Raw genomic sequence first — 22,615 nt, forward strand, 5'->3', positions numbered from 1 at the left:
TGTGTAGGCGCTCGTGAACGGCATGCTATACAAAAACTATTTTTCTGAAAAGCCTTGAAAGAAACGAAAACATCCTATAGAATACTTTAACCTTTCCCTGAATCTGACGACACGCCCAATTGGGCTTTTAGGTCTGCGAGTGGGCCCCAATGGACAATAATGTGCCACAATACAAAATTATTCAAATGAATAATCCATCGCTATCAGCAGTGAATTGACTGGAGCGTGAATGGTTTTAATAGGAGGAAAATTAGATTGTTCCACTATGTAGATATTAACTAACCACGAATAGGAACTGCAGTTACAATTTGTGCAACGTTTTTCTTATTATTAGTAGTAGTACTAGTTTATTTTTGCGTTCGAAGGTAGCCGTTTAAGGCGACCTATTGCTACAAGGTTCACTTGAATGGACAGAAAGACACTCCTATTTTGTGATATATATATATATATGTAGTATGTGATTTCGAGTACATAATAATGCACGCAGTAGCCTAATATTAAGGCCGTGTAGAACTATGGTGAGAAGCTTGGGGCCATCAAATAGAAAAAGCTGTCTGCTACTGAACCGCATCTGCGCTGGATATTTTCGATCAAGTATTTTCGAGTTTCCTAGCCAATCAACTACATTAAGAGATTTTCTACTCAACGATTCGTGTATTACATAGCGCTGACAGTGCATCATATTGTGGTATCATTGTCTCATCATACGCTAGCCGTTTAGAAAATTAATTAAACTTCAATTCAATTCAGCTTAATCCCTCCTTCACAGTTTGGCTATGGCCTTCCCATGAAACTAATTCGCCGTCATAAATGTCGACCACAAAAGGTTCTTCCTGCCACAGAATAACTGTGTCCGCGATGATCATTGGCAGGATTAAGCCGTCACTTACGACATCATAATGGTCAACTGGTAGTACATCTTCACTTTGTTTCGGTAACCTGCAGTATCTGTCCTATGATTACTATAGAGTGTCTTCCCGGCCACAGTTATTCCCAGTTAGCTGGTATTGTAGTTACCAACGATTCTTTCATAATTATTAGCCAGCGATACGTCTGGAACCGCCGGCAAGGTAGATAATGCTGGGTCTGTTAGCGAAAAGTCACCCAGATAGGCTGATTGATCGTCTCGAGCTAAGGTATTGGCTGTCGGAAGATGAGGTAGGCGGCTTGCAGAAAAATCAATACGATGCCCGACGACTGCTGACTCTGGTAAGAGCTCCGGCTTACACGATTTTACCGCAGGGAAGTCGCATCGCTGCTTCCTTGTTTTTACATGGGTTATTACCTTTACACAGACTAAGATAATACCGCTCAGTACGATAATTACCGAGTAAGCAAACAACTACTCTTCACTAATAACTGTCACGCGGATGGTGAAATGACAACAATCACCTGTTTTCGGTTGATGATCATGAGTCGGGCCATCGAGGAGGAACAATTCCACCGACTACCAATCCTTTTCAGACCGGTAATATTGATGAAATCCGACCACAATCTTGTCAGTCACCATTGTTGCGTCTTTTTCAACGCTGAAGACCTCGCCAGATCCGCGCACAGACGGACGAGCGTTGGAAATTGCGAAGCCTAGTAAGTCTCGTCTGGTTTTTAATAATGTCCCTCCCATGGGCGTTTGCATTGATTTTATATTGCTTTAGGCGGTGTGTCTGCGCTGCCAGTTCATCAGTGATCAGACATAAAGAAAGACAAGGTCAAAGAACGCAATTTGAACAGGATAAATGAACGACAACTTTTTCGGGCTAATACACATTTAGTGGTCGAGAGATGATAATGAGTAACTGAAGTCTAGCAAGAAAAAGATGTATGATGGACAAAGACAGATTTCTCTCTCTAACAAACTTGCTGATCTCAGAGGTTTCCAAGCGTATGAAAATGATCTTGTTTTTAGTTTCGGGACTTTAGTGAACCGATACTGTCGGTCCTTCAGTCTGCTATCGAAAGAGCTAGATAATAACGATTGAGTCAAATGATTCAATCATTGAAGTCTATGACAGCTAAATTCTGTCGCCGTGAGTAGGGATACTGAGGGTGAAATGAATTAATGGAACATGAAGAAAAAATAGCTCGTGATCCATACATGTGCAAGCAAAGACTTCAAACCCCCTGTGTTTACAAAAATAAACAGCACATTGACGAGAAAGCAGCGTAGAAGACTACGTTAACCATTATACTATTGAGAAAGGTAGAAGCCATTGCCGTCTCTACGTATAAACCTGAAAATCACCGGACTCTACACGTTTTTGAATACAGGACAGTTGTTTTCGGTTACGGCAGGAGCATCGTTTGTAAGACTGTTATATACCATCACTAGATTTCGTTTTTGCTTTCAAGTACCTTCACTCACTCTATTAGCGTGTTCCAGCTAAGGCTCTGGTATTACTTTGGCATGAAACCGCTAGAACTAACGTTTAATCTCTTGTCTTTTTTAGGAACGCTTGGATTTCGCAATGAAAGAAATCGTCTATGACCTGCTTTCAGTGGGTCGACCCATAAAATTTATCCTCACTCCGGAACGAATGGCTATCGGACTTCGAGCTTTTCTCGTGGTTGCAGATAGCCTCCAACAACGAGAAGGGTGAGTCTTTGAAACGCTGAAAATACATATGAGCATCGCTACAACGATTTGTAATGAAGAAAATGATAAATCTTCATAATATTAAGCAACTAGAAGATAATAATTTTGTTGACAGGTAATAATATTTTCGAATGATGCGCTAAACACACGGTCGGTAATATTTTATTATTATCGAACTAAGACTGACGCCTGTTTTCATCACGCAGCAACAAAAGTCTAAATGTTTATTGATCTTATGTGTCTGTCCACTTTGTCTGAAGGTACTAGAGTGTCCCGAAAGGTAAATGTCAGACCTCTGTTATAGTAATACTGCTTCTGTTGCCAAACTGGCATTACAAACTATAAACAGTAGCGGTCGCAATGTTAAATATAAAGTGTTAAAACTGCTTCGAACCCTGCGAACTACCGGTGCCACACAAAAAATCTTACCTCTAGGGCTATGGCAAGTAAATACAGATACATCTGTTTTAATAACTTGGTAGCATATAATCATCACTTTACTACCAGCCAGCATCATCACCCGAAACAAGGACACATACGGGAGCTCGCCTTTTGTCCTTGGAACCCTTTTGATGACAGCATCACCTTAGGGGGCCCTGACCCTAACAGTGGTCGAACTGTTGCAGCTGCAGCTACCGATAAATTTGGTTGCCGTCGTACTGCATCTGGGTTTCGTGCGTTCCCTTGATTCCAGTACTCTGCTTTGACATCCAGAGAGGTTCGACAGCGGGAGACGAAGCAGGGATAAAAACGCGGTATACCAGACGCAGAACGACGTTGGTGAGCACGCGAACATTTACAAATAGTTTTTATCTATCTTGTAGCCGAATAGAGGCCGCCAAAAAAATTCGACGGTCGAAAATCGCGCATGTTTGACTGTTTGTCAGTAAATCGACGGTGGCGCCGGCACAGGTTACGGTAACGGTTGTCGAAGTCCTGTCGCATCGTAGAAATGTCTCACGTAGAGTATGAGCACCGGCAGACTTCAGGGCGTAGATTGGCGTCATTGAGACCTCCCACGGAGCGTGGACATTGCAATGGCGATAGCGTTCGTTGATTTGTTGAAAATTACTTCTGCTTTTTTTCGCCGTATCTCTTTTGGTGACCATTGCAAAGTGATACGATATCACATGCCAGCACAAAATAGCGTCGTCGATGTTGTCGATCCCACGTTGCAGTACACGCTTTCTTGTTGATTACATGCCCTACGCTATGTTCTTGCTGGGTTACATTGCACCGATTTGTTCAGATCGTCGGAATCTTCCCAGTAGGGCCTTGAGTCGTGCTTACAAGCTGCCGATCGCTTGCATCTCCCAAGAAAAGAAGGCCTGCGAAAGACGACTGCCGCTGCATTTAGAGCCCCGACGGCAACCCCGTTAGCAGTAGCGATCGTAACGGCGATGACAGCAATTCCAACTAGGATAGCAGTCTGATGATTACGGGACAAGTGGAAAAACGTGTCGCTTTTGTTTGATATTTCGGTTCTTTTAGCATTTGGGGACAGCGTTTTTTGCTCATATTCGACGATGCCCTCGACCTGCGTTGGTTGATAGTAATCGAATTTATTCCAGGGCTTTCAAATGGGCAGTGAAGACAGTCGCACCGTCCCATTTTCAATAACGGCTGTTTTTGTTCAGTGGGCTGGTGGCAGACATTGGTTCGCTTGGAAGCGTAGATTTAACGGCCGCGTTGGCGTTGTGTTATAGCTCGGTGGTTAAGACGTGAAGCCATACGTCCGTCCCTCTACCCGTGCAAGGGCCATGCTTGTTCATTGTCAGGTAGCAGACCACTCGGCAACACTGAAAACCAGGACCCGAATTATATGCCATATGATTATTGAATGTACTGCGCGTGGTGTTTGAAAAATGTTGCTTTGAAATGCTTGTAGCTTTCCCTTTGGGATTGACAATTAACTTGGAAAAGTACCAAGTGTTCTGCGTGCTAGTTAGCCGGTCGGTCACCAGCAAAATCAAAACGTATCTGATGCCCATAAATATCCCGAGCAAAGTAAGCAGGAGCATTAATATCGGGTAATGTTAACCGAAGGCTCAATTACTGACAAAAACAATACAGGCCAAAGAAAATCTGCCAAAACTACGTTCTCTCCGCATGTTGTACATGGTCGAAGCGAGCAACATTATCGAACGTGCAGTTTGTATCTATAAAAAAAGTGTGTGTGTGTGTGTGTCTATGCTAAAAACAGCGAAGAAACAAAAGTTGGTTGATTTGTTTTGGCTAGTGATTAAATAGGCTTAGACAGAAGCAAGCAAAGTAACTTCACATACACAACTAATCATCCGTGTGATCATGATTTGGCACTTAATAATCTTATTCAGAATAACTGTAATAACTACCGAAAGCGTTGCCGAACGCGAATATTGCTGTCACCCCTGCTTGGACGGACCTTCACGCTAAGTATTTAGCTGTCGATTGAGCTTAATTAAAAATCGTGAATCGAACAGTAGAAATCAGGCCCAAGCGGCTTTGCAAGTGCGGGGGGTTGTTACTCGCGTTGTGGTTCCGTCACGACGGGTTTTCGTGTACTCGGCAGAAATAAGAACGAAGTAGCGGATACGAACATCAGCTATTCAACGCCGCTGCTGATCACGCTAGAACAGATAGATTATAGCACTGTATATAATGTTTAGATATTTTTTTTTACCTAACTGGATTTGCGTTACGGTATGTATTTTTACGTAATTTTTCTCTTGCTTACTTTCTCTCACCTCCTTCTCTTACATGAGCTGATTTATTCGTACGGGCTGATGATTCTCGAAAATTCATTTAAAGTTTTTCTGCGCGCTTATAGGGACAGTGGGTGCCGTCGAAAATGTTTCCTATTGTTCGAAAAAAAAAAGAAGATGAACGAAACTATACAAAAAAAACAGTAATCAAACCATGCCGTCTAATGCTACAATGGCGCAATCTATACCGTAGCCATGCAACTGCTTCTTCATATCATCATCATCATTGTTATTATTATTTTAACAGGCTGCTTTGCACGCGTTTTTTTTTTGTGTCCAGTTGTTATTGATAGCTGTCTAATGGTGTTTCAAATTAAATGCATTAAATTGTGCACGATTGTACGTTTATCCCGTTTGGAACCTAATAAAAATGTCTACTGTTTCCTTCTTCACTTCTGGATTGTATGTCGCCGTAATCAGCTTCTTTTTTAAGTTTAGTATTTACTTAAAATACGTACAAAAATAAAGAAAAAACGTTATTTTAGATTAAAAATTCCCTTCCTTTCTTGAGTGATGAATAATAATTATCGGGCCATTGAGCCAATCTGCTTCCTAACGTCTCTAAAATACGATTTCAAAGAAGAGCTTGGCCCAGAATTACAACATTAGTTGAATATATAATAATATATTGTTGAATAGACAATCCAGAAGACGACTGCGTTTTCACGTAATAAATGTAAAAAAAAATAGCAGAATAGAACAAATAGTGTCTCTGAATTAGCTCGAAAAATACACATTGGGTTTGTTGGATTTTTTTTTTTTTGATTTTTCCCTTGATAATGTATATGCAAAGATAAGCTTACAGGTACGATTACGCGCTGTATGATCTTTTTACAGTACATCTGAAATGGCTAATTATATAATAATCGTGATAATAATTGGTTGCACTCCATAGTCTTTGGTTTGTGGAATCTGACGGTTTGACTAAAGCGAAATTTGGTTGCCCCGTCAAAGTGGACTTTTTTTTTTTAAGTAATCATCGTTAAGGACTAGCCCGTTCCGGTATCAATAGTCACTAGCTCTTACGGTCTCTACTGTTTCCTGTAGATCTGCTTCACGTTTGATGGAGATCTACTTGATAATCGTTACTTTACTAAGAATAATAAATCTCACACCGATCTGTATCGCTTGACGCCGATGCTAAGAGCATTTCCGCGAAATTTTCGGTTACTGCTGTCGCTACTGTTGTTAACGACGGTCGGCCAAGTCAACGACGCTAGACATTTGGCGGCGACTGGTAGCCGCACCGCACTAAATTTTGGGATCAATTGGTCCTGCCTCGCTTTCGCGTGACATTTGGTAATGATTACCAATTACCTGTGCTGTATTTGACACGCCTGTTACGTTTACTATCACCGCTTCAAACTAGATATTTGCACTACGTCGATACACCAACCTTTTCTTTTTCCCTCGCCCTTCCTGTACTCCCTTTCCACTTGAGTCGTGTCGTCCAAAAAAATCGCCGTTGACGTCGCACCTTAACAACCTCTTGCCGCTGGCCTGCCGCCCGCTCACTTAATTGGTCGGTTCTCGAGAGTTCGTCGTTCAGCTACAACTTTGACGACCGCATCAACTATTACTACTATACACCATGTTTAGGTCAACGGACCCAGCGGGCATCCTGCACTACGGAAGTTACTTATAAAAAAGTTACAAAGGGGGACAATTTCCACGACGGTTGCTGCTTTTCGCCATTCCTGATGACGATGAAACCGTTCTTCCAAAGAGTGACTGGATCGCCCTGGCCATCGACAGACATGGGTCGATGGAGAGATGGACCGATCAAACGACGACCCGAACAGTGGTTGCCGGTGGCCTGTAATCCAAGTAACGATCATGGGGGCTGTGGGATCGTTCTCTTCTTTTAACTTTTTCGTTTTCGTTCGTTGGCATTTATGTGGCTTTTGCTGCTACTGCTGCTGTTGTTGTTGTTATTTTAGTCTCCTTACCTCGTCTTCCGTACATTTCTGCCATTACGCCGTTGTCGTATGTGTTGCTTGTGGTGATGCTGCGCTGCGGCGATCCATGCCTTTGTCTCGTTGCTTCTGATGATGGCATAGAAGCTATGGGACACGTATAATATATATACATATATATCAGTAGCAGCAGCAGCAGCAACGGGAAGCCATTCACCTAAAGTGAATGTGAGCTTGCGCGCGCGTTAAAATTTGAAAATTAGCCTCTGCTGCCACTGCAGCGCTGTGCTAACCGTCCGGTTTCTCTGCCTGTCTATGTCGCTTAGCTATGCTAGTTACACGTGTACTTATGCATCATACACTAACGCACGCGCCTGTATATGCTTGTGTGTGAACGTAGGTAAAAATAGCTTGTGCCCTCGCCTATCGCCGCACTCATTAACACTTGTGCGCGCCATTGATGCTGGTGAATAACGTGTAAGGCAGCCGTTAAAGCGGAATAGGCTAGATACCGATTAAATGTCGACCCATTGTAACAGCAGCATAAACAAAACGCAATGAACGAACTAGGCAGCTAGCCAGCCATCTGATTCAAGTTTCTGAATACACACTCCGTACCAAAAGGACCGATATAATAACGAACAGTCGTAATATTTCTTCTATTTACCGTGCTCGACTTCGACTACGGCGCCACCAAGTCGGCCGATACCATCGTTGCTGCGTTCATCCTAGTCATCGAAGTCGGCAGGATTTCCACAGTTCTAGCCTATAGTCGTATATAACATCATGCCGGATCCTGTTGGTGTGATTGGGCAGTTGACGATAATACACAAACTCAACTCATTTCTACACGGGATCGTTTTACCGATAACAATATCACTGTGCCTTTGTTGTGCGTCTGCCCAACGCTGCTGATGTCGCTTATTGCGACGAGTTGCTGTTATCTTTTGCTTCTTGTGGTGCCAACTAGCAATATTTGTTTAGACACTTGATTTCATTCAGAAGTACGCTTACCTCTTGATTTCGACCGTTGACCTTGTTGCGGTCTTGTCGCCTGAAGATCGTCTTAATCACTAACGGCTTGCAATTTATTGGACGGCGAAAATTTTTGCTAACAAAATCCAGTATCTAACAAAGAATATATGTGTGATGAAGTATATTGAGAGCATTAACGAATCGTCGTCAAGAGACGCTTTAGACAGCGTCTGCAATAGTTAGCAAGGGATACCCGTCTGCTAACTGTTCTACCGTCATAGCATTCTTGCGTTAATAGCATCCTGATGAAAAAAGTTGGACAAAGGGTTTATTGCTTGTTAAATAGACACACTTTCCTGGTGGATTGATTAATTTCCATCGAACTGTGACACATGTCATGTAATATAAATACGAATTTAATATTTATATTCGATCAATTATAACAGAATAGACTCTCGCGCTTCACTAGGGTCGTCGAGGAAAGTGGCTTCAACTCATATAAAATATGTCTAGGAAAAAGTTGTATGAAGTGACACCCAACCTGAAATAACGTAATATACTTTTTTCTTTTCTGGTGAGTTCGGTCGTCCGTTTTTCGTCTTAATTTAGGACGCAGAACGAAATGGGTCTCTTGGAAGGGCACTTATAATCAACTCAAGATATTTACGCGTGTTAATAATAATATGATGCTACCACGTCAATATTTCACGGAAAAGAACACTGGACCGAAAACTTAAAAACCATAAGCTCATACCAACATCTGATTTTCTTTTTGTAGAGCGCATTATTCTAGTAATAAAAAACAATGTATTTTTTTTCATAGAAAAGAATGACAAGGTCCTGACAACAATCTACCGGTAGAAGTTAGGATAAATAGTGCAGGTAATGATAGTGCGTATTTGATTGCGGCGGCCACCTTTCTCGTTTTCGCAAAATAAAGAGGAAAGATTTTTGTTAACTTTCGCGGACGAAAATGACCCTTAGCAGTAATAATAATTAGATCCTTCTATTAAATGCCAAAATCTACTGCTTAGTTCTCGATATTAATTAACTAAATTACACGGCAGGTGCTTCCGTTAATTGCAATGTAAATGCGTAAATCTTGATCTGGGCTTTAAAATTAGACTTCCTCGTGTGACGGTCATAGTAGTAAGATTTTAATGATGGCTGTTGCGTAATAGGGAGCGGTCTCAAGAAGGGGTGAACAGTCTATGACTTTTTTTGTTGAGTACTTGCTCTGTTACAATGTTATGTCTTCGCAGTGTGTTTTTTCAGCAAGTTGTAGCGAAGGCTTCCGTGAGGATGTCGCGAGCTTGAAGCAGCTACGACGGTGGTTAGAGCTGATGAATTTCCGAACTTTTTTTGGTTGACATTGCCGCAAGGCTTCGGCATTGTTTTTGGCTGCCGGGAATAATTCACACATGTGTGGATAGAAGTATATGAAGATTTCTAAACAGTTGAAAATCTTCCTATTATCAGTTCATCATTAAGCTCTTCTGTCTTGGCTTGGCTTTTGCAGCTGTCACGTGTGTCACGTATTTTAGCTCTACATAGAATTAGCTAAAAGCTGCCGTGTTTCGACTACGTCTTCCGTATTCAGCTGGTCCCGAACGTGTCAGCTTCTACAGCTGACGCGTTCGGGATTAAATTAGCATTGCCATTGTCACGGCTGACAACAGCTGCAATTTTATATTTTTTCTTATTTCTATTGTTTTATTATTTTAATAGTTCGGCCGTAATCGTTGTCGAGGTATCCGCATGAGAGTGCCCACAGGTCCCCAATAGCTATCTGTACCCTATTGTTTACCTGGTCATCATCAATGCCACCGCCATTGTCATCAGTGTCATTACCACTACGACTCTAACGCCATCTGATAATCTTGGTTTTAACGATGCGCATTACTATAAGGAGATTCAGGACAAAAAAAAGCGCAGATATAAAGATGCAGTAGTAAGATGTGGCGAGGTAATAATAGAATAGTTTGCATGTACTTCCACATATCTGTATGGATAGTTGTACAGTCGACCTATGTATGTAATGCATTTTTTGTGCCACGTGCGTAAGCCTCTTTGCCTACTTGAGTATCTCGTCAATCAGTAAGCACCGACTGGTTTTAGGTTAAACGAAATTTGGAGAAGAAGGGATCGAGCGTAAGGAATTTCGACACATGTGTCAACTGCCGCCATTTTTTTCAGTTGCACAGATATCTGGCTGGAGTTGCGTAATGGGAAATATGGTTCAGGCCTGTGACTGTTAATGGCTGAACCATATGAATAAATGCATTCTTTCTCATGCTCCTCTGACCAAAGTCTTACTCCGAAAGTCAGCTGATTCGCCTGGTAGCACTGGTTCGCCATCTATTGCGTATGGAAGCTTCCACGCCTTATCAACGGCAGTGGCGTCTGCTCGTTGGCGCCAGCAACACTAGCAGGCGTCGTATCACTGGTGCATTGGGGTTCTAGGGCAGCTGCCGCGTGTAGCGTCGCTGGCTTCCACTCGAAATGCGCAGAAATCGTATCAATGGCAATATACACGAAAGTAACAGACAGCGCGGAGTCATCGGCAAAGAATGTCCTTTTTTTAGTCATCCACTGTCTTCTTCTGGGCCAGATCACTGCGCATATTTTTTATTTGACGCTGTAAATTATCCGTACTATGTCCTCAGAATCAGCTATGTTTAGGTTTGATACCAAAGACTTGCTTTCGTTCAGTCTCTAACCAGAGTGGGTCTTTGCTAGTCGTACTGGGTTTTTCCAACAGAGTTATGAGGCGCCATGATAGCTATACAAGCAATTATTGGCCTTCATAATAAGAATAACAACAATACCCTATTCCCTACACCTTGTGCCTTTAAGTGTCTGGTAGTAACAATATTTGTCAACACTCGAGTACACTGGAACCAACGTGGTACTACGATTGTTGGTTATGGTTATTACGAATACGTACTCAAAGGGATGCACATTAGCCGCCTACGCCACATTATGAAGTAAATACGCTTATAAAATGAAAGGATCGTCTTGTTCACCGTCACCCTTAGCTTTGCTACGATTGCATTGTCGGTGCCAAATAGTTTACCGTTACCTCCTTCTGCGAACTTTGCTTCCCTAGACTGCTCATTTTTAAGTAGAATTGTTGTCCTACCTGAAAAAAACTAGAAGGGATGAAATAGAGCATAATAATAGCCATGATGAGCTATATTGCGACGCTTTGTTGGCTGTTGTCAGTATCGCTCCCAGATATCAAAAAGCAGTGAACGAAAGAAACAGCAGGAGATGACACTGGCTGGCTGCTGGAACACCATCACCATCACCCAGACTCTATATAATTTCCTATCGAGAAACTGCACGAGAACCGAATAGCAAGAAGCTATTGTTCAGTTACTGGGAGATTGAAAGAGCGGACGACACAAGCTTCTATTGAAGCCAGCCAGCTCTCATAGATATCTTCATAGGCAAAGACGACAGAATGAATGGTCCTCTATTTAAGAGAGCGTTGAGCTAGGCTAATATAGGATAACCGCTGTTCGTGGGCAAACAGACCATCCCCTCGTTCAGCCTCTACTTTTCTGCGTCTACATGGGGCATCAAGTGTTGGGTAAACCGAAACAGATAATATATATGGCAGAGGCATAAAGTCATTGATTTGTTGACCGTCACCTGCCATGAAGTAGCAGATGCTTGTCTCACAAGGATGTCTACTATGCAAAAACAGGTTGACTGGTCGGTGTGTATCGACCTGCAGTTGACGTCGCCAGACAACGTTTTCCTATAATAATAATCATCACTTTTTCGTGGTCATCGATATCGGCGCCTGAGCGGTTTGTTTGTTTACCTGCCGCAAGTCGGGCTGCCTTATCGAATTGTCGAAGGCGACACGGATACGTTCGACCACTCGATAGTGAAGCCAATCGAGCGACTATTTCGGTGACCAAGTCGACGATTCCAGGTTACTACACGATCGACTGCACGAAAATGCGCTCGCAACGAGCAGGGACGAAGGCCAGCTCGACGCGGACTCTAGTAATCTATGAACGTAACGTGGTTGCAGTTCCTATCACAGTACTACATGAGACTGGGCGACAAAGGTAGTCACCTAGTTCTATTTTGGTAAACCGGCTCAATAATGATAGGGAGACGCGCGGGCCTACAGACGTTATGGTTAGTTCGTAGAAATGCAAAGAACACTGGTACAATATTTGCTCTGCAGATACTGACGAGAGATATTCTGCGTACGAGGTGCTCGTAACGCCACTTTATTTTTTTCGCCACAAATATCACTATAAGTACAAACTCGCTTTTTACTATTACCACATAAAATCAAATCTTTGATGTTTATGAATGATCTTCAACTTGTTTCGAGTGATCTGTTGTTCGGGCATCGGAAATATACTGAGGTGTAATTATCAGGAGATAAAATTATGGTCAATTTTCGCTGTGTAATAACACTAGCGATGATTTTTTTTTGTTTCACAATTATTCCCACAAGATTGTTAAAATCAATTGTTCTTTTATGAACTAAAACATCCTAATAGTAGATTGGGACGAAAGATTTTATTGAAGCCGCTGTTAACCGTCAACGTTTGACGTCAACCCGGTGCGATGTTTTGAAAAGGCCGTCAGTGTTAAATGCCATCGCCAGCCACAGATGTGATCATTGAGACCTAAGCCAGCCATCTTGTATTTTTATTGTATGAGCAGAATCGCAGATGGTACGTGTATGTATTCGTATCTAAATGCTAGGCAGCATGCGAAACGTACGACTGAAACCGATCTTAAAGTGCGACGCAAACATTTAGCTCTCTGAAATCTAGTCTAGGACTTAGCAGGGAGTATATAGTCGTTTCAAAAGTAAGAATGAGCTGCCTCGCGATGAGAAAAAATAAGAATGAGGGACACGCGAATTCGCTTAGGTTTCCTCGAGCCCAGATACGCACTCAGAAGTTAGAATAGATATACCGATAGGCGCAAACGGTAGTAGCTTGTCCCTAGGCCGGTAATAGCTGAGTTGCTTCGGTCTATTGTAGTGTTGTAACGTTTTAGTGTACCCATAATTGAAGTATACACCTAAGGGGTGATGCCATGCAAGGCTGGCTTGCTCACGGACTAAGTTCCAGGCTGCCATTGCTTGCTCAGTAGTCTGTCTGGGTCTTCCGCTAAAAAGTTCGCGATTCTCAAGGTTTGCCATGAGCTAGTAAATCTACGGCAGCATTACGTACTGCTGGCGGGGGTCCTTGGTGCAAGATCCAAAATGTAACGGTAACAACGGCCTATAGAACATAAGGAATCAATACATGGCGCCTATAGAGTAGCCCGTTGTTGCTACCGTTGGAGGCGATCCATTTGTGACAAGATAGCCGTACATAAGCCTTCACTTATTTGGCTAGCAGCGGTTCCTCTAGACGTAACCTCTAAACATTCCTCTAAAAAGTAACGATACGGTACCGTTAATGTAAGAAATCATGTATAACTGATTCAACGTATTAGGCAGAACTCTGATGAACGTGTGAATTGCATTAAATATTAATGCAAATTAAACTATTGCATTAAATATAGTATATCCTGTTCTTTTCGTTAAGAAATTGAAACTTTGCGCATTTGAGAACCCAGATACTAGTTTTGTAACTTATTGATTACCCATCAGGTGTAGGGTTAGCTATTTCAGCGCTAGTCTCGGTAGTAGTAGCGCTTGTGTTAACAAAGTAGCCTTTTCTTTAACATCGGCTCCTATGACAGGCTCTTTGCACGACATCTGTTCAAACAGAACGCGACGCTTTACAGGCGACCACAAACTACTTATGTGAGGACTGTCGTCATCATCGTGAAGTTCCCTTTCCTACAACGCTTCGATGACATCTGGAACTCTGCGAATTGGTGGGAAATGTAATTTATATTCTTTTAGTTTCGGCTTATTTTGCCGACTTGTCATTCAACGAACCAGCCAGTCGCTAGCATGTTGAACACGGTAGAATCCACTGTGGAATTGTGGTAGATCGTAGCATTTAGAAACGATCAAGCATAGAGCTGGTCGCCCTGAATACAGAAAAGAGAGCGGAAGGTCGACGCTGGTTTTCTCCTGTCGCCCCCGCGGCATGTTATAGAAAGTTTTGTCAACACAGACAGCTTTTGGCGGGTGGATCGCCAGCTGCTGGCGGAGTAGTAACAGCAGCGGCAGGAACTCGAATGGTAATAAGCGTCGTGCTATTTCTAGCAAGCGTCAAGCAAACTTCCGATTGACTTTTTCATAGATGGCGGTTTATTCCTGGAGAATGAGTGGGACAGAAGGTAGCTTCTAGTGACCGTGATGATAATGAGCGGCGACATGAAGTCGGCCATAGCGCGAAGTGATAGGATGGAGAAAGAGTTTGCCGATGACATGGGAAAGTCTGGATTCTTTGCTTCGTCTAGCCAAGGATATTCGCTTGTCTTCTTGTAGGCGCAGTTAAAGGAAAGGTAGAAATGTATTTGGTAGTATGCGTGGTCTATGCCGGACGGGAGTAACAGAAAACTAGCGGAAATTTGACATATATCCTTTAAAGAAAACTCCTTTTTGTTGCAAAAAAAAAAAACCATTAAAAGAAAGGTAATTGTCTGTGGCCGAAAATATTTATTCGACGCGAAATTGAGCAGAGGGTGCTCGCCTTTACTTCTATCTTCGGAGTCCTTTCTGGTTCCGGACGATGAGCTGTGGTCGAACAAAGACCTTTTTTGGGGAGAAAAATAGATGAGACTTGTTCAAAGGCGAGTAAGTAACTCCTGACATGAACGTGAACTGTATTAAGCTCATAGCAAGTTATAATAGCAACAAATAGAAGGAGGCTGAAACCTTCCGATTTTGGGGAAAAGATGTTAGCTTAAATCGGTTGTTTATGCCTGTGTCAGATCTCAGCAGGCTGAGACGACGGCGATACATGGGGTGCACTTAAAACAAACTTCAACTGCGCGAGGTTAAATAGGACTAATAAACAAAAATCATAAACCATCCAGATAATTCTGTCCTCTAGACTTCAATAAATCATAATCTTGCGTTATTATTTATAATTCGAAGAGATCTTTGTGTCAGAAGCATTGCACGTTTCGCAGCAAACAGTATTCCGTATAATTAACTGGGTAATTATTTATTTATTATCATTTTTCCTCGTCATCATAGAAATCGATCATTCTTACCTTTATGAATATCGTTTGAATTGTGTTAAGCTTATAATTTGTTATCAATATGTTATTTATTTCCTCGATAGATCGACTGATAGGTAAAAAATTACCTTTTTACAAGATAACTTATGAGTAAACAACAAGTTTGCTTGTGCAGCTTAAAATATATAATCACGACTGATTCCAATGCTCAATTGTCAGGATACGAGTCGCGCGTATTTCTTGAGTGTTTCATGAAAACGTAATATGGTAGTTAGTCTGAACACTGCGGCAACCTTGTTTCCTTTTCGTCTATATATATATATATATATGTATCAGAAGGAAGAATAAGCTAGAACTGATAAAACTGTAGGTATGTTAGCAGTTTCCATAGAGAAGATAGTAATTATAAATACTTAATATGTTTATTATGTTATGTAATAGTACCAGTTGTTGATCGGCCTCGATTTGCTCCCGAGGTTATTCCGCAGATAGTTTTTCCTCTGTACAAAAATTGTGCCCCCTCAACACTTCAGAAAATGAATTTTACTCGCTGAGGTCTACGGATCGCGGAGGCCACTTGTACGAGCTAGCTTTTCGCACTCTGAAAAAGCGAACAAGAATAACTCTGCAATTTTCAGATGTCAGATCGCACGGAGGGAAACCGTTGACAAAAAGAGCGCAGCCTTCACGAGTACCAGCAGAGACTTGAAAAACGTATTTTTCGTGTAGCTAAAGCCATCTCATCTTCTGCTTGTTATTTCCAACACAAACTTTAAGTATTTCCATATAAGTAGATTATTCTTATTGCATAATTTTTTGCTTATAAATATCTAGATTAAATAGTAAGTGCCTACAATTTTAAATGTGTAGACGAATTTTTTTTTTATTTATTCGTCTATTGTAAATAATAGACACAAAGTGGTAATTTTTCCTTTTTTGGCATCACTTATCATGGATTCGCCATTTTGGATGACTCAACTCCTGAAGTTTTAATCATCGATTTCGGTAATTAAAGGCGGCCCAGTAATCTGTCCCTCCTTGTTAGTACAATGATCTAATTATGAAGCGCCTGGCGCGAATTGTTATTATTCTTTGCGACAACGCTATAGTGATCGTAGTTGTATTAACGGTAAAAATCAAAAAAAGATGATAACATGGCGGAATACTTTCTGTCATATCATTACTATCGAGCAGAAATCGTACTTATGTATAACTGTGTCTCTGTGGGGCTGGCCTAAACGGGTTCAACCCACGCGCGTAGTGATTACGCTGGCGGTCTAGTAAACGTTGGATGAATAAACGAGCCAATCCGTGTTTCGCAAACAAACCCCTACTTTTGCCGTATATCTTCGTCTTCTGTTGGTTCTACGATCATGCTATATAGCATTTCCAAGTACTTTCAACTTTTCGAAATTTTGTAAGGATGGCAAAAAGAGATATACTATATAAACAAAAAAAAAAAACAATTTACCCAGAGCGGACTCCCTGATGAGCACGTGCAGCATCCACGTGCATTTTTATGTCGGAAACGTTTGACGTGGCCGGTAACGTTAAGGAGATGGAATTGGAACGAACCATTTAGAAGAAGCCACATTCATTATTGAGGAATGAAGAATATAAAATCGTATATATAAAATGCTAATTAGCTTGTTGATTAGGGAGAGAGAGTCTTCAATGACTGGAAACTGCAATGGTTGATTATCTACTATATATATATATATATATATAGGGGGTATAAAAACATTATCGATAACGTATATTTATGGTTGACCGTCACACAAGTTTGACTTGCTGTAGACAAATATTGAATAGATGTACACATTGCCTCCATAGAGACAGTGAAACAGGGGGATTATAATTGACCAAATTCGAATAACACCAATGTATTGAAATTGTCAGTACCAGCTACTGTTTTAACCTGTACAGTGGCTTCATATGAATTAATGTGGGACCTCTTTGATGTGCCTGTTCCGTTCGCTGCCACACAACTCCTGTCGCGGCTATAAATATAATAACGATAGTCTATGAACTTTTGACTAAATGAAACGACTTACGCGCGGCGTTTTTGCGCCATGCTACTGAATGGTGCAGAGCGACGCGTCTGTGCGCTGTGCTATGCTGTGTTTGTATAAGCCCTTACTCGTGAGCGTAAACGTGGGTGGAGGTTAGAACGTGACTTTTTTTTCTCTCGTTCCCTTCTCCGTCACCCTCTTACCCCTCCCCCCGTCCCCCTTCGCTTCTCCCTTTTTGTTTTCAGCTGGTCGTCGTACGAGCGCTCCACCAACTCAACAAACCGACCCTTACTCCTGTAAGTATAATAGCCATCATAAGAACAACAACAGCGGCACCGTCGCCACCTGCAGCGGCGGCGGCGACGGTGGCGGTGGCAGCGATAGTTGCTCACGGCGCATGGTGGCGGCATAAGAAACACATTCTGGCTCTTCGTGTTTATTTCTCTCTCTCTCTGACAGTCGGCCCGTCAGGAGGCTTCAAACGAAACTGATTCGCTTCTTTTTTTTAGAAGGATAAAAAGGGAGTTGGAGGTGGGGAACGGCCGGGGAATTGGACCGCTGAACTGAACGGCAGGTAAACACCGCCATTGTCGTGGTCAACACACGTCAATGACTCCAGTTTCGTAGACGTTGTCCGTGCCATTATTACTACGGCCGTTGCAGCTACTAGTGAACAGGACTTGTCGGTCTCTACGCGGTCGCTGTTAAGACGTGCGTAATCGGACCGATACTACACAGCATAGTAGACATGCCAAACAGCGACTGAGACTATCTACTTTGATTACGATGTTCCTGCTAGCACTGTTGGAAGCGATGGCGGGGCTATTACTGCCTACAGCGTTGTCGAAATGGTTTCTATCAACTATTGGTAGTAACGTCACCAGCAGGCGCAGCGAAAGGCCTAATGGCTATAGCAGCGGTTACAAGCTATTATTAACAGCAAAAAAATAGTTACTATAATAATTAACTGTGTAATACTACCATTACGGGTGCACTCATCCTACAGAAAACTTTCTTTAATAAAAAAAAAAAAAAAAAAAAGAAGAAATTTAGCTCGATGAGCGGAGAATAGGGGTAAGCAGCCAATCCGTTGATGAAGACGTTCACCTGTCGAGAGATAAGGCTTATTTTCTGTGACTTTCATACTTTACCAAAATAACAACGAGACGTTATAGCGTTGATTTGGCTCAGGTATAGCCCGCAGTAACGCCAAGAATGGATTAGGAAATCTGTCTTTTTTTTTTGAGCATAATGATCGATGATTTGCTAGTTGCTGGGTCTTGGCACCAAAATAAAGGAGGGGCAACAAAGATAGCTGCTGTAACACTTCATATGGTGTAGTCCGCAGTGGGATTAGTTTAAGCAACAACGCCCAGTTTGGCTAAAAATCCAACTACAGTGATGGCAATCTATTCAATTGTCCATCAGACTGCTCCGCAATCAACAGAAATCGCGCAAGTTGCTTCATCGAAATGAGGGCACTCGCAATCGTGTTGGCGGTTATTTTCAGAGAAAGAGGACTAAGGGCGTCGTCATCCTAACCTACGCAAAATAGGACTTGAGCAAACCTTGGTATTTTCGCTGTTTCTGTATATCTGCGTGGATCAAATAGATCTTCCTGAACAAAAGTCACTTGAGTAATTGACGTCTTGAGTTCGCACTGATGTGATAACTGCTTCATTCTGTAGAAAAGAAGGAAATTTTGCCCAAGATGACATTAAAGAAAACTAATTAATAGTTAGTAAATAATAAACGAATGCCCTTCACTGAGTACTAGACTACTGTCATGTATCCCGTATTATGTTTACGGGCTGTCATATATATCTCATGTGTTTCCTATTGATCAGCATGAACTAACAGCAACGAAGATAAAAACGTTTTTTATGCCACATAGACAATACCTGCAATCGAAGATATGACTGATGAGCTGTTATTGTCTCAGCTGTGTCTGTGGGATCCCTTCAGGTCGAATTTTTGTTCGAAAAAATTGCTATTGCGGTCAGCTGTTGGGTGATCCCAACGTCGATTGTTCTGCCTCACACATATATTAAATATGGGTACAACAAATTACAATAAGCCGAAGTAGGCCTACGGATACGGTCCATTCGTCGATAATGAATAGAAAAGGATTCGCCGTGCCGATAAAGAATAGCGTCATCTACAGGTTCCGCGAGCAGCTAAAACAGTCCTAATGATGATAATAATAGACAAGCTAGCGAGATAGTTCTTATCTGGCAACAGCATGTGTACGTAGGCGGCGGAAGAGTTGAAAACATCTAAACAACAAAGGATCGGAGACGCGCCACTGTGGCAACAAACGGTGAAAAGATTGTATTACTTTGTCTGCTTAGCAGTCGTCAATGTCGACTGGCTTCTCTCTACGACCGATAAGATTGACAGCACGAGATTTCGAAGAGAAGCTTGGTCGGATGGGTACTTCTGTGTCTGTGTATAGCCCGTCCAGTCCCTCGAAAAGAATGACTATACGAACACTTTCATTTATGTTTCAGTTATAAAGCGAATGATGAAAGCTATATATTTAGGACAAGCCTCGTTTTTCCAGTTACACACAATAAGGATAAGTTTGAAACCGGTTATTGTAAGGACAGCGTTTCCGTTCGAAGAGGTGTCTGTCTTCGATAACAATGGAACGTACAGCTTCAGACCTGGCACTAATCAAATTCATTATATAGAAAAGTCGCTTTTCTGTGTTGATAATCTCTTATCATTGGGTATGATTGAAGCGTACAGAAAGATCGTATTCGTTTAGTTACTGCATGTGATAATTGTTCAGCCTATTGAAAGAGTCAAATGATCGGGGGTTTCCTGATCAACTTGTGCCAGCACGACCTTTGCAATTAATTTACGTATTATCTATAATAGTAGGCGAGATGATTATCACTGACCGACTATAACAATGTCTTAGAACTGGACGACCATAGACATGCGCACATGTATATGGATTACGAAGGTATGATTCGACGATACGCTTACCGTTTTTTAGTTAAACGGAAATTAGCCGTTTTTTATTTTTTTTTTAAATGTTCTGCTTCAAATCGAATAAATTGATTATATGTACGCCATCAAAAATAGTATCCTTTGAAACATCCAGTTCCCTTTTCAAGTGGAACTCAACAGGGCTATTTGCCTTTCGTTAAGTAGAATTCGTCGTTGGGACCGCTTCGCGCGCCGCCCTGGGGGTCTTGGTTTTGTAATCGCGGACCTTTATGAAACGTTTCTTTTGCAGCCCGTAACATTCAGAACGGTTTGGATCCGTGGAAACGACGTGGCCCGTTTAAAATGTGTCAATTAGATACTAATGTTTTTCTGCTGCTGCTGCTGCTGCTACCGCTTTCACTGTTCCATCAAACCGCTCCGAGAAAACTGTGAAGCAGAGCTCAATCGTCCAGGCTATGGCAGCACCGATAAAACCAATGATAAAAGATTGAGTGGTAAAAACATATGGCCCCATAGCGAAATATCGGCCGTAACAGTAGCTAGCTATAAGTACTGGCAGCAAACTCTGATTACGGAAAGCAAGAGCTGATGGGTTCCTTTTCGGACCCAGTTCGATTTTCCACGGCGACGGCCTTGCACTTGTTATAGTTCTATGTATGTGATGAAAGCTATCTGGTGCCACTGATCTATATCATGCGCTATTGCACGTAACTACCAATATTTCGGCGAGTTGATTCTATGCACGTGATAATACGATGTGCGCGTTCGTATTTGACCCTTATGCGCTGAGAGACTGAGACTCGATTTGGTCTTTGGTGTTGGGAATATGAGAAGCGTACTATCCCACATCTGGCGTTTTAACACGTTCTTCACAAGACTTGCTGGTGCTGCTATTATCGATATTTCCAATAAATAGGTACCGATCGATAGTATCGAGACTGAAAACCAGATAAAACGCTGCTGCATTGTCATCGGCTCCGTTTCAACCTTTCGTGTAAGGCAAGACCTTTAATTTCGTGCCATTGCTATGGAAATATCTGAACTGTCAAGAGTTTCTTGATGGGAGCGAGGGTCAAAGAGGCTAACCGTGTCCTTCTGACATCAGCTATTGTTATCGTAGTCTATCCGCAGGCCTTAATTGGCGCCGGTGGTTGTTAAACATCGCTGGTTGGCACCTCACAACGTGTTTACATAATTTTAGGGATTGGCCCGAATGCGTAAAACGGGGACGTTTCTTTGCTAGCGTCATGTGCAATTAGCGATTTTTTTTTTGCTAAGCATATGGCGCGGATAAAAAACAGATCTACTGCAGGAACTTTTGAGCTGTAAAAACACTGCATTTCGTCACAAGCGCACAGGCTTACAGGTCCGCGAAGATCTTGAGCTTTTTGCAAGTACTTTTATCCTTTACGACGTTTGCCCAGTGTTCAGTAGTGTCGATAAAAGGGCGTCCACTTGATAGGAACGTATTTCGGTTATTTGCTGCTCGTTTTCGCCTTTATGCCCGATAACGGCCGTTGAGAACCGTTGCGTTGAAGGAAATGAAGATCGAGGCGCGCAGTAGGTTGCGTTATTCTCCTGGGATCATGAGTCATATAAACGACGCACAAAGAGATACCAAAGAGAGAAACAGAGAGTCGAGAAGATGATAATAACCCTTACGATCAACAGTGTCTACCAACAGCTCCGCAACGGAATCGCATTTCGTATAGCAGAATAATTGGTAAACAACAACTTATTCAGCGATTGACTTTATTCCTTTACACATAATAACATATTGCTCAAATGATCAGGGGTTGCTAGGCAACTATTGTAATGATTATCTAAATATCCCTGTAAAAGGCAATAACTTTTAATTATACAATATAACAAACGGTGAGTTTTTTAGGTGAAATCGGTTTAAGCATGTATATCATTTTTACATATTTGTTATGTTCGATTATAATGCTTACTGGTTGCCTGATGAAGAGCTAATACTGTCCGGATCTAGCCCACCATTGCTGGCGCCGTTTAATTGTTCGAATTATGCGAACGGACGAGTGCGCGCGCCATTTTGGTCGTCGTGATAATCTGTAACTAGCTGTACGCCACGAATGCCGCTGAGGACCGTTGACGATTGTTGCGCAGCCGTTTGGAAGATTTGGTGACAACGTAAAACATTATCAGTTCTTCAGCGGATGAAAAAGATTATGAAACGTGCGATACGGAGGTTTTGTATAATCTATATTCCTTCCAGCGACGATGTTTTTGTACGGTAACGTCAATCAGCCTGACAATAGAAAGGCT

General features: G+C 42.0%; 1 protein-coding gene across 1 annotated transcript in view; it reads left to right on the forward strand.

Annotated features, from left to right (window-relative positions):
• The first annotated feature begins 2,436 nt into the window (after window positions 1–2,436).
• Window positions 2,437–22,615, forward strand: part of fry (microtubule binding protein furry) — a 50,387-nt gene continuing 30,208 nt past the window's right edge. Inside the window, exon 1 of the mRNA XM_022852448.2 lies at window positions 2,437–2,593. Within this exon, the coding sequence (XP_022708183.2) occupies window positions 2,466–2,593 (128 nt within the window). The 5' untranslated portion in view covers window positions 2,437–2,465. The remainder of the gene's footprint in view (window positions 2,594–22,615) is intronic.

This window comes from Varroa jacobsoni, unplaced genomic scaffold (genome assembly GCF_002532875.2).
Source record: "Varroa jacobsoni isolate VJ856 unplaced genomic scaffold, vjacob_1.0 contig00763, whole genome shotgun sequence".
Lineage (NCBI taxonomy): Eukaryota > Metazoa > Arthropoda > Arachnida > Mesostigmata > Varroidae > Varroa > Varroa jacobsoni.